This window comes from Cibotium barometz, chromosome 43, assembly GCF_041138505.1.
Source record: "Cibotium barometz isolate CiBa-2024 chromosome 43, ASM4113850v1, whole genome shotgun sequence".
Lineage (NCBI taxonomy): Eukaryota > Viridiplantae > Streptophyta > Polypodiopsida > Cyatheales > Cibotiaceae > Cibotium > Cibotium barometz.
Window position 1 is genome coordinate 35709473 of NC_141088.1, and position 13152 is coordinate 35722624.

The 13152-nt window shown below is 43.0% G+C and overlaps 1 protein-coding gene across 3 annotated transcripts in view; it reads right to left on the reverse strand.

Moving 5' to 3' along the window:
- Window positions 1-2722: 2722 nt before the first annotated feature.
- LOC147613871 (heterogeneous nuclear ribonucleoprotein Q-like) overlaps window positions 2723-13152 on the reverse strand; it is a 31437-nt gene continuing 21007 nt past the window's right edge. For all 3 annotated transcript variants that reach the window (XM_086781849.1, XM_086781850.1, XM_086781851.1), the window contains exons 5-9: window positions 4451-4627; window positions 4126-4333; window positions 3827-4011; window positions 3596-3681; window positions 2723-3399 (exon numbers count right to left, since the gene is read on the reverse strand). In XM_086781849.1, coding sequence (XP_086637975.1) covers window positions 3270-3399; window positions 3596-3681; window positions 3827-4011; window positions 4126-4333; window positions 4451-4627 — 786 coding nt within the window. In that variant the 3' untranslated portion in view covers window positions 2723-3269. The remainder of the gene's footprint in view (window positions 3400-3595; window positions 3682-3826; window positions 4012-4125; window positions 4334-4450; window positions 4628-13152) is intronic.

Below are 13152 nucleotides of genomic sequence, written 5' to 3' on the forward strand. Positions count from 1 at the left end.
GATCTTCAAAAATCACCCTCACAAAAATGCTAAATGGATGCCTGAGCAGTTTTTCCGCGCCTATCCCGACATCATCCAATCTTACTTTCAAACATGGGTCAATTGATATGATGCAACTGAGGACATTTGCTATCCAGAGCAGGAGGGATGTCACGGTTTGTCCGTCCATCCTTCTATGGTTAATTGGGGACGCCTAATTACCACTATGTTCGTAGCATGGCACTTGGGTGATTCCGAATATTCCATGTGTAGGACATATGAAATTAGGGATAGCTGGAACTAAGTGTTGGATTTATTACTTATGTGTTGTCGTGGACTTGTAGCATGTGTTGCTAACTTGTAGTGTGTTTGAATGGACAACCTTGTAGGTTGGTGAGATTAACAGGCCTTATGCTCGTAAGCCGGAATGGCTGGGACATGATGGCAACGATATGGTACGAGCTATTACCGGGATGGTTCTCACTTTGGTATTTTGCCGTAGTATCTACTACGAGATTTTGTATTGTTATTGGCCGCCCCATTTTGATATATTCGAGCGTGGACCTATTGAGCCGCCTACTTTTGCTATATTGGACGTGGACTTATTTATTTGCACATGAATTAGCCCTTGGGGTTCTTTTTTTAATTATCCTTCAGTGGTTTGATAAGAACACTTTACCTGAGCTTGTGTTAAAAGCAACCTCCATTTTTGTAAAGAGCAAGCCCATGCATAAGCGTGCATCTATTTTTGGCTTATGGGCTATTTTTATTAATAAAGCATAAATATTCAAGAAGTGGAAAGAAGCCGACACTTCTTGAGGAGGAATAGATTGCACCCAATGATTCTCTTTTGTGTTTTCATGCTATGCTATGCTTTTATGATTATTTATTAAATTTTTTATTATGGTAATATGATTGAAGTGATGAACCAAATGATATTTGGCTGGATGGTGTCTCCCCATGATCCTAGTGGTTTCAAAATGTTCTAGAATTTTCATAATTTGTGAAAATATTGTTTTAAAAATGTTGGTTTTCTTTGTCTAAACCTCATACTATAAAAAAGCAAAGCCCAAGTTGTACCAACACTTAAAAAGCCAAATCATTGGTACTTATGGGTCAACATAAGCCATATCAAAGAGTTGTTAATTTTAGTGAGTCATAACAACTGTGCATGAATTTGTTGTTGTGAATAAATTTCGTGTTATAGTTCTCTTGTATATATCCAATACTTTACACTCGATAAATTACCTACCAAACTTTTCAATCGAAAAAAATGCTTCACCTTTCCAATGCAAAAGTGTGGTATGTGTTTTACTACTAGAGCAACAATATTCCCAGGTGAGAAATCCTTGTCAAAGTTATCCATCTTGTTTTGCTCCTCCAATAGGGCTCCTCATGTGACAAGGTACATACACGTCGCAAGAGAACAGCATAATTATTGCTAGGGGTGGATGCACATACACTCTTAAGTCAAAAAAGAGAGTCATCAATGTGTGATAAAATTGGTATGATACCAAGAAGATTTGCATGGCTTGTACAAAACTTTCATTTACCTAAGAAGGGATTGTCCCTTACACTTTTTTTTTATTGGACAATGTTCAAGCATATTGTAATGCAAGCATTAGAGAATTGGCATGCTTCCTCTCCAAAATTTTATTCACCTAGGAACTATAACATCCCTTACACTTCCTTTTACTAAGCAATGTTTTGATGATAATGACATAAATTGAACTTAATGCATATATCATTCAAGAAAACAGAGGAATGTATACTTTTGTAGTCAATTCATTTTTCTGATGGAACTGTCTCGTGTCAAGATGGCTAGTTAAAGCCATTCTCTTGTTCAGGATCCAATTCTCCTCTTGAATTATAAGCACTTGAGCTTGCAACAAGATAGAGTGGGTCCTGTAAAGAATCTTACAGCAAGAGAAGTGCTTTAACTAACACTAGATAATCTGGTGAACAAGATCAATTACAACAAAATAAGTAATGTGATTCTATATTTCCTTGATGCTCCATCATAACAGTGTCCATCAAAAACATTACTCACATTTTTCTAGAAAAGCCATATGAAAATTTTACAAAAAACGTTACTTTCACATTCAAAGAGAGTGACACTTTCTTTGATTACATTGGCTTTGGACAGGAAGCAGGCCAACACTCCACTACTAGACATTTGCTCTAGAAGCATCTGGAGGTGTGATCCTAATGTACACGTCGCACTAATCTTTCCACTCTCGTCAGAAATTAAGTTTTCTATTTGTTAGAATCGTATAGCAAAAAGATGGAACTTCAAATCAGTATATAGCATGAAGATGAGACTTCAAATATATTGAATCATGAACCCTAAATCCGTATAAAAAAGGAAGTTTCAGATTATTTCCTAGAAAATACAAAAACCAAAATGCAATCTCAACTTCATGAACCCCCGAATACATAATCACAAGATCCAAGATACAGGAGCAAAAGAAAAGAGTGAACATCAGGGTGGTTTTATTCCCTTGAAAGGTAATTCTGTGGGTAAAATGCCGCATTAGTACGGATGTTTTGAAAAAAAAACTTCATAATCTTGAAACAGGACACTTCATTACTCCAGTAAAATCCCATAAAACACATGCAGTTCCAAGCACGAGTGGTATGCAAGCATAAATAGTAGCAACATAAATTGCATTGCAGCGCCAAGCACAAATGGTATGGACGGTTACTGCCTCCTTACCGTTCCCTACATGACACTAGTAGAAAGGCTTCTAATGGCATCCATCCAGAAACTACAACCGAGAAATGCTTTTAGTCATGCTATATAGCATCACTATAGAGTAAAACTCGACACTATAATGTGTAAACATGTCAGCGGTGGTAAATGGCATCCATATGATATCATATGGAAGAGGGGTTTGCTGTTAATATTGACGGTTCAGTCCCTTCTGACAAAAAATCAAAGTACAACATTGCCACCTTACATCAATACCAAGAAAGGTGGAAGTACTTCCCAATGGTCATGACAAAGCAAACCGTAGTTTAACCAATAGTAGGGAAAGGTTACGTACTCAGCATGAACACGATTACTTCAAATGCAATCTCTACCTTTACATATCATTCTTTAAGCTAACATGTTTGTCACTCAAAAGCTTTAAGCTCTTTGAGTGAAGCATATAAAGCCATTGCTTTAAATGAGTGTAAAACACGTCATCAGCCTTAATTTTCTGAAGACTTCACATTTTCATGAAACCTGCATGTAAATGTCCAATTATGGTAGTCTACATCTGGTGCAGCTTGAAAATGTCCAAGCACTAATATGGGCGATAACGGCGTGAGCTGCCACCACCACTTCCACCACTCTGTCGCTGAGACTGTGACGCCCGCCCACCACCTCTATTATCTCTATGTGGTGCAGCCATCCCTTGCACACCCGGCTGTTGCCTACAAGACAGGCAAAAAACGGTAATCAATCACTATAAAATTTTACAAAGTGGATCTCAAACTTCTCTTAAACAGATTTGAGAAAAAGATGTCAAATGAAAGAAACTCCTCATCTTTATTTGTTGGTGATAGTCCTCACGTTCTACTAACATGCTAATGTACATATGATACATCACTTTGAGAGTTTGTTTCTTACAAAACATATCCCATGCGTCCATCCGGTAGCATCATAGGCACCATTGCCATTCCCGCAGGAGCAGGCCCTCGACCATATATAACAGGCTGCAGTGCCGCCACCATTGAGATTCCAACCAGACCCATCAACATGTAATTAGGGATCAAAAATGGACTGAGTTCACTGTTACTATCCCTTCAATTAAAGTCAAATTATCAACTTGTGCATTACAGTTCACTTCAAGATATGTACCTGTCCATACCCCCTGTTCAAACCAAATCCTGAATCCATAACTCCATACATATCAGATTCTGGGTATCCATAGCCAGCCCTCGACTGATATAGCTGTGGCAAAAGGCCTGCCCCAAAGGAAGCATACAAGGCACCGGGCCTTTTCTCAGAAGGTGGCTTAGCTAGACTTGCTTCTAGCTCACGACCTGAAAATATATGCACACAACCTTGACCATCAGCAATCCAGAAAAAGCTTTAAAAACTTCGATCAGTGTTCTATAGCCACCTCTTCATGTCCACCGGAAATCATCATAGATTACCTTCCAGTAGATACTTTTCTGTCTTCTCAATGGCTTTTAGAGCGCTGCTCCTATCGGCGTAGTGTATGAAGCCAAAGTCCCGCTTCGGTTGCCCTGGTTTTGATTGGGGTAAAACAACTTTGCTGATCTCCCCATGAGGCTCGAAAAGCTTCCATAATTGTTCCTGTGTAGCACTGTCGGGTAGATTGCGGACGTACACAACCTTCACCTGATACCATGCAAGACGATCGTTTTGAGCTTGGATTTTTCATGAAGGCAAGCACCCAAACTAACACGGGTGGGTTCAGCTTATTAGAGCGGACACTGCAAATTTGCAATTGCTCACCTGAGACATTGTGGCACTGTCTGTACAACCACGCGTATCAGCCCAGTTGATAGTAGGTGAATTTGTCCCAAGTTTGAATCCTGTCATAGACAACTGCCGCCTTGCATTTTCAGCACATGCATGATTGTAGTACTCAACAAAAGCGAATCCACGATTTCTATCGGTGTTTTGAGGATCCTGCAATCAAACATACATAAGCTTAGACTAGAGAGCAGACTGAGTCATAGTTTCTAAGGTTTGCTTTAGCTCAAATCATTGCAGGACTCTCCACTTTGGCAAGCATTGCTGTAGAATTCGAAAGCACACTTTTGGCTCTTAAAGCATATAATCAATTCTTGTGTATTAGTGCTACATAAAGTCTGGCTACCAATTACCCTCCAACTGTTCTCAAAATGTCAGTTGTCATCACAAGATTGGCTGTCTTTTGATTATGAGCAGGCAACATGGGGCACATGGCATCACTGCATTGATCCACATGGATGTTCCAAATTGCACCACATGGTCAACCTGGATGGTGCCACATGGGTGGCCCAAAAGGAACTGGCTGCCCCGTTCAGCCAATGTGAACCAAGGACAACAATCTTAGCTCTATGGCAATTTGTTATCCACCCAGCCTTTTTCTGTCTTGATGTTATCTTGTGTTATTTCTATACCGTGGTCTTGTCATAAGCCAGAGGGCTCCTGCCGGAGTGCTTAGGTTAGGATCCACCCTACCTATGAAGAGGTGAGATTGAACCCTCACAATTTCCTTAAGGGGAAAAGAATTATTACATTTTTGCTGATTATTGCTACCCACCAGCTTAAACATGTGAAAGGGCACAGTCATGTGTATGGGGAGCTGACAAACTGGTGACTGGGCACAGATGAGAAACCCTCTGCCCCCCTCCTCCCCTTTATACCAAAGGAAAGTTTAGATTACTTCCCAAACCTAACAAAAACCAACATGTGATCTTAATTCCATGAGACTCTACTCACCAAGCTTCAAATCATCGACTCCATCATGCATAGCATAAACTATGTTATATGATATCCCCACTCATGTCATCAGGCCCAAGGGCCAAGTGAGGTTGATGCATAAGATATGTCCACCTTAGTGGACAAATCTCCATAGATAAACCACCATACCAAGTTTCTATCACTTCTCTGGAGGTGAAGGGCAGACTCAGCAATGAAGAAGGCTAGCATTAAAGAATGCGTGCACATGCATAGGTGCATACGTGTCTCATGCAATTGCATCGCTTTGTATAGAAGGAATTAACATAAACTGGCAGGCCACAACTTAAAAGAAGACTCAAAAGAGATCTGCATGTCCGCTAACCAGCAAAAAGATGATCAGCTTGCAATTGTGCACCCAAGTCTGACAAAAGCTAATATGCTTTAAAAACTAGAGGAAACCGTAGAAGACCCGTATATGATGTCGGAATGGGCAGCGGAAATGAGACAAACTGCTGTGAGAAAGAAAACGCAGAACTACAGGAGAGAGAAGCTGTATAAACTCTACTATATACACGAGAGATCCGGAACAAAATGGTGTGGGAGGGCTGAGTGCAATATATACTACCATGGGCAGCAGGTCGGCAAGTATAGAACAGGCCGACAGCCCACGACTGAGAAAATCCAGTCAGCCAACATCACACCTGGTCGGCCAGCACTTAGTGGACATCTCCTGGTCGGCCAGCACTACTACAGCCGACAGCAGAAAAGAGGCGCCCCCCACAGGTCCTACAAAACTGGGAAAAACATGGACGATGAGGAAAAAATGGAGAAAGCTCCTAACCGGGTGGGCACACCCACAACAAAGGCCCTTACTCCCTATTAAGTAATATGGTAGGGACAAGAGATGACTGCTAACACCCCCTCTCAGCTCCTGGATGTGGAACCAACCCCAGTGAGCTAGAGTGCTAATGGAGCATCACCTGAGGTAGAGACTTCGTGAAGAGGTCCGCCCCGCATTGTCCTCCGTCGACCAAAACTCTAGCAAGATGTCACCAGTCAAAATCTTCTCACGAACAAAGTGATATTAGATGACCGTGGGTTCCTTCTATGGAAACCCAATCTCGCCAAGTAACCTCCACAGCCACACCACCTCGCAAGCCGCCCGGTACTCTGCCTCAATAGAAGACAAGGCAATAGTTGGCTGCCTCTTGCTGCTCTAAGAAATAGCTCCTAAACAAGTGTAAATCCGTAGCCTAATGTATATCTCCTCGTGTCTGGACCTCCTCCCCAATCAGAGTCACTCTAACCTCGGAGACTGACTCGGTCCATCGTTCCCCCTCCAATGTCATAGAAGAGTCCAAGATCCTTCATATCCTGCATCCCAATGAATCTTCAAAGGTGTCCGCATAAATGAGCTCAATAGCCCCACTGTAAAACTCGAGTACAATCTAGTGTTCAGTAACCAAATCAATGAACCAACAAGCTTCCGATACAAGGAGACATCAGCCTGCTCACGAGAATCATGTACTAAAAGTTTGGTATTCGGGTCCATCGGAGATGAAATAGGCTTTTTAGTTCTCCATCCCAAAGGCCTCCAACAACTCATGACATACCGCTACTGAGAAAAAAAGAATCCCCTCTAGGTCTGCCAAATTTCCAATCCTAAACATAAATGGAGTTCCGTCATCTCAAACTCCTTTGACAAGGCATCCTTCATCACAGCTATGTGCTCCACATGACCGCCAGTGAGAATAAGATCATCCACATAGAGGATAATCAAGGTGACCATATCGCATTCCTGAAGGAGATACAAGTTTGGATCACCAATTGATCTCTAGAAACCCTTTCGCAGAAAGAAGGAATCAATCTTCTAATTCCAAGCCTAAGAGCTTGTTTAAGACCATACAAGGCCTTCCTTAACCTGTAAACCATACCCTTTGATTCCGGAACCTTAAAGCCTGGAGGCCCTCCGAGAAGAGGCAAGGACAAGAACTGTCCAAATCGTGGTTATCTTAGCTGTCGGTGCAAAAGTGTCCTCATAGTCGATGCCAAGCCGCTGAGCATAGCCCTTAGCCACAAGTATGGCCTTGTGTTTGTCCACCGACCGATCAGACGCATACTTGGTCTTGTAGACCCACTTGACACCAATGACTGACCATTTTGACGGCCTTGAAACCAACTCCCAAGTGTTATTCTTCTCTATGGCTTCAAGTTTGGCTTTCCTCCAAGTTTGCTAGGAAAGAGCTTCCTTAATAGATGTAGACTCTTTCTCCCGAATGATACGAGACACCAATGTATAATTTACCTGTAAAAGCTCCTCTGACTGACGAACGCAAGAACTGGAATGTCCCTGCCTGCTGCCAACATCTGACAAGCCATCCACCATCTAGTCCCGGAAAGCCCGCTGCAACGTATACACATTCAAGTGGCCATGACAAAACTGCCACAAATCACCTAGCTGAGTACCTGTCAGAGAAGAGTGCTTAGAGTTTGTAAATCCCATTCTCCACTCTGCCTTCCCGAAGAGCAACAAAATGCTCATCAAACTCCACCCGTATGCCAGTCTTGCAAACCTCATGCATTGACAAAAGATGAAAACCAAGAGATGGGACATAAAGAACTTAGGAGAAATGCTTCCCCCCTCTACCATCGGGAATGGAACTCCAACCTGCCCTCACTGTGTGAATCGGAATAGTGGATTTGTCACCAATAAAGATGTGACATGTCTACCGTCATCGAAGATCCTATAATAACACTCAGAAAGGAGTATGTACCTAGAAGCACCACTGTCGAGAATCCACTCTCGAGTATCCCTAGCAGTGAGACCAACCGCCTCCCTGCTCGAAGAAGATGAAGCTCTGGTGTCCAAAATCTCCAAGTGCACAAAAGTTGGAGTCTGCACGGTTGCAACTGAGGAATCAGCACCTTTCTCGATACTCTGTTGAGGACACTTCCTCCAATAGTGACCCTTCTGGCCACAATGGTTACAGGTCCGCTCAGCCTTCAAAGCATCATGCTCTGAGTCGGGCTTCTTCTCAGAAGGCTTCGTCGGTGAAGACTTTCCTTTGCCCTTGTTGTTGTTGTTGTGGCCTTTCGACCGCTGGCCAGTCAAAGTCTCAAAACCTCCACCTTGTGGAGAGTTCGTAAACCGCTCTTCCTGGTCCAAAACCATCGCCACAAGCTCCTCCCATGTGATGGTGCTGAGACTCCCACTGGTAATCAAAGAAGAATAGAAAGCTAAGTACTGAGGAGTAAGATGAGACAACAAAGTAATGGCCATACCCTCTGAAGATATCTCCTTCCCAGCCTGAAGAACCTCCTACTGAAGAGCTTGGAGTTTGTTGATATGCTTTCGCATCGTCGAAGACTTCGCAGGTTTCATCACTCGCATCTGCACTTCCAAGGAAATCCTCTTCATGGGTGATACCCTGTTATACAAAGAAGCCAAGCGCTGCCACATCCCTCGAGCCAACGTCATAGGTTTAATGTGATTGATCACTTGGGGTGTGCAATTAAGGAAGATGAAAGAACGCACACAGGAATTGACACGATCCTACAACTGTGCCTGAGCCTCCCGCTCTTTCCTAGTAGAAAGTGAAAGCTTCTCCTCCTCCAACTCTAGCCGTGGAACTCCAACCACAATGAAATCAGCCAAATCATAAGACTCTAAGACAGACTCCATCGTTACCTTCCCGATGCCATAATTGGTCTCGTCCAACTCTCGGTCCACCGATGATGTCGGGATGGTGGGGATCTTCCCATGCTTCTCAGCCATCTCGAGCAAATCTGCCATCTCAGGAGTTCACAAGATCTTGTGAAGGGAGAGTGGGTGGGAAAAAAAATGAAGAAGAGGCTACAACTGCTATGCAAGGTGGCTGTCCAGCAATGATGGCCACCTTCTACCTACTTCTCTACATCCCAAAAATTCTCCAATCAACACCAAAAAACAGCAAACCCTCGAGCTCTCACTCTCGAAGCTTCAAGCCACTTGGGGCTCTGATACCATGTCGGAATGGGCAGCGGAAATGAGACAAACTGCTGTGAGAAAGAAAACGCAGAATTGCAGGAGAGAGAAGCTGTATAAACTCTACTATATACACAAGAGATCCGGTACAAAAATGGTGTGGGAGGGCTGAGTGCAATATATACTACCATGGGCAGCAGGTCGGCCAGTATAGAACAGGCCGACAGCCCATAAAAGATGCCCACGAGTCGGCGGCTGGTGGGCCAGCACTCAGTGGACATCTCCTGGTCGGCCAGCACTATTGGCCTTTGTTCGCTCCGCGAACTAACAAATTTCATATAGCCAACAACAGAAAAGAGACGGACCCCACAGGTCCTACAAAACTAGGAAAAACATGGACAATGAGGAACCCTTTCCAAAGTATTGACAACAGTGTTGGAAAGCGTTGGCTGGTTAAGTTAGGAAGGTCATGCCACATTAGGCTTAGCTTTCAGAAATTAATGGTCTACCCTGACATTAATAAAGAGACCAAGAGAGTGAATTTGTGCCGTTTCCATTAGGGTGCTCCTTCAACCAACTCTTCCTCGTCTCGCAACCTTGCACATTCCACAGTTTGATTTTGCTTGAACTTGTCTGCATTTTTTTAAAGCGCAACTAACCCTAGGGCATAGCATGATGACATGGCCTTTTGATCCAATTATGTATTCAAATTTTCCCATTTTCAGAACATTTTGGGGGATACATGTCACATGTCAACTACCTATCGATTAGAAGTATGAAATTATGAATTCTGTAATCTCACAATGGAACATCTTCCACAGTACTGTACGTACAATATATGAATTCTGTAATCTCACAATGGAACATCTTCCACAGTACTGCACATACTATACAACATCTGATCAGAGACTGATGATCAATTCAAATTTCAAACTCCATGCACTCCAGTAAATGTCTCCATTTGGGTAAGGCATACACGACAACAAGTAACTGGTCAAAGTGATCAAAGGTGGAATACCTAAACTCAACTCCACAGAATTTGCTGCTCTCATAAGCCAATCAATGGCCATGCTTCTGCAAGAAAACACAAATCCTGCCTCCAGTTGTGCCACATCACTATAAAAAGCCCCCCATGTCTACAAGATCAGCAATGTACTGACAACATCAATAACTTCAATAAGTTCTCAAAACACGCTTGTTGCACTCACATTCAGTAAAACACTATATCCTCCTTGGTTGCGTCTATGAGAAGTTTAGCCTTTCATTCAGTGTCCCATAAACCCATGACAGAGCATTATCAACCCCAATATGCTACACAGCTCTGGAACCAGCCAATGCAAAATGGTCTCCATCTTTGCTGGGTCCATTGCCACACCTTCAACAAAGATGATCTGACCCTTCCCGAAAGGTGACCTTCAGCACGTAGTGTAATGGCTTCTTATGGTGAAAGAACAAACTGATCTCTTGCACAAGCTTCATGACAAGCTGCAAGTGTTCATCATGCTCAGCAAGCGAAAAAAATATTATAGACTAAGATGTCATCCGAAAACACAAAAATGAAAATACCCGGACACATCATCCAACTATAGATCGACGAGCATTGCTCAATCAAAATGGCATCACCATGAGTTCGAACCTTCCAAAAGTCATAAGGTATGAAACCTTAAAATGAATTCTCGCCTAATGGTACCCTACCATCACAATCCAACTCTTGGACGCCTTTGCACCTGCTAATTGGTCCAACAGATAACAAATTCGGAAAAAAGATTTTAATATTGATAGTTTACTTGTAGGGCTTTGTACTCAACCATGCCCAAAAGGATGCTCTTAATGGCAAAAAATCTACATGTACCATCCCCTTGGCCAACATCTCCTCAGACCGCTACTTGTTCTCTGCAAGCCCAAGTTTGCTCGTCAGATTTGGAGGATCATCACATGCACTGAGCTCGTCAGGTTGGGTCTCCTCTTCCAATACTGGGCCTCTGGAAAAAGGCTGGAAGGAAACATTTTCAAGAAGAAAATGATCATGCTCCTTCATGAACTTCCTACGCTTCTCTCATAAGACCTCCGACTCAACTGAATTCAAAGACTGAGCATACAACATGCTGTAATTTTCCTTTTGCACAGAGATCTCTTGACCTGCACTGTAAAAATCAAAGCCACACCCCCATCATGCGTCCCAAACAACAAAATCCTACCTCAGTCATCATGCAAACCGGTTTATGCTCATGATGAATGACAAGCCCCTTTTTCATTGTACAGCCAAGGATGCCTGCAAATGATGTCCACCTACTCTAATGAACCTTTGTCAAGGTGTCCTTTCCAGCATACTTCTCAAAAACAGCTGCATCTTGTAGGTTGTCTTGACGTATGGTATTTGTTGGATGGAGACTTTTTATTTTAACCCTTCATAGCAGCAGCAAGCACCAAGCTAAAAAGGCGCCTCAGCCTCAGTCCATAAATCATCAAAAGACAAATCAAGTTATCAAGCAAGCATGTGTGCTTAGGCCCTCAGAATTTGAATACTTACAGCATTCTTATGTTTTCAGGCCAAGGCAAATGAAGCTCAGTCTCTTCAAGAGTTCTCAGCACACCAACCCCCAGTCTCGGGCCAGTGTATCGTCTTCGAAGATAGCTTCACAACCGCCTACAGCTTATGCACAGTTCTGCCCGGCCTTTGGTCACTTTGCCCTTGTGTTTGGTGGTCAGTCAGTCAGTTTGTCCGCTCAATCTTGTGGACACAGTTCAGCTTGTATTCAGTTCTCCAAAAGAAATAAAGCAAATACTCTTGCTTTTGCAAGGGGGCTTTCAGTGGGTGATTTGGGACCTCATCTGGTGTCGTCTCAACTACATCTTTTAGATTCATGTATGCTGTTTAAAGGATTGCTAAAGACTCACTAAACTCAAGTTTTAAGAAGGCCTCGTTGTTTCACACGGTCCTAGCTTGGTGTTTGCTACAGGGATGATGACAATCATCCAAGGTCAAAGGTTGGAATCTTGTCATCAAGTTAAGCAGGAGAGGGACGTCATGTGCACACATGGACACAGCTGGTTTTCTAGGCCAAATCCTAATCAAGCAGTGGATAAACAAAGGTTTAGGGCAATAACCAAGCCTTGATAGGCACCAGAAGTTGTTCTTTGGGACACAAAACCTTGTCAGCCAAGCCTATGAGATGTCAACATCAGTTTATAACATTTTTAAAAAAAAATTTGTCGCATGGAACCGGCCGGCCAACAATCGGCCAATTGGGAAATGCTTCCAAGTGCCTATAAAAGGCATGACCGCGATTCATTGTGATTCATCTACCCCCCAGATGGGGCAGGTCATGGATAGGCTTTATGTTGCCTCTTTTGGAAGGCCAAAGGCCACATGTTTGGTACCATCTTTGTGTACTATATAATATACTGAAAACACATCTCTCTCTCTCTCTCTCTCTCTCTCTCTCTCTCTCTCTCTCTCTCTCTCTATTTGCGTTTTGCATCAGGATGTTCCTATCTTAGTGTTTAGGGCTGAGAGAAGACACAAAGCTTCCATGCATGTAACATTGTAGGTTGCTTTAACCTTAGCATCAACCTATCTTGAGAAATGTTTTCTGATGCACCTCCATCAAACAAGATGGAGAATAGATGCCTATGCAAAGGCACCCTGTACATTAGTGTGCAATACAGCTCTAAAGTCACTCAATCCCACTAGAAATAGCACTCCAAAGAAAAAATTGTGTGCCAGAAGAGGTGGGTGCTAAGAGGGTCGTGTCTGAAGGGGCACCCAAGTGGCAGTGCTAATAGTGACCACCTCTTTGCC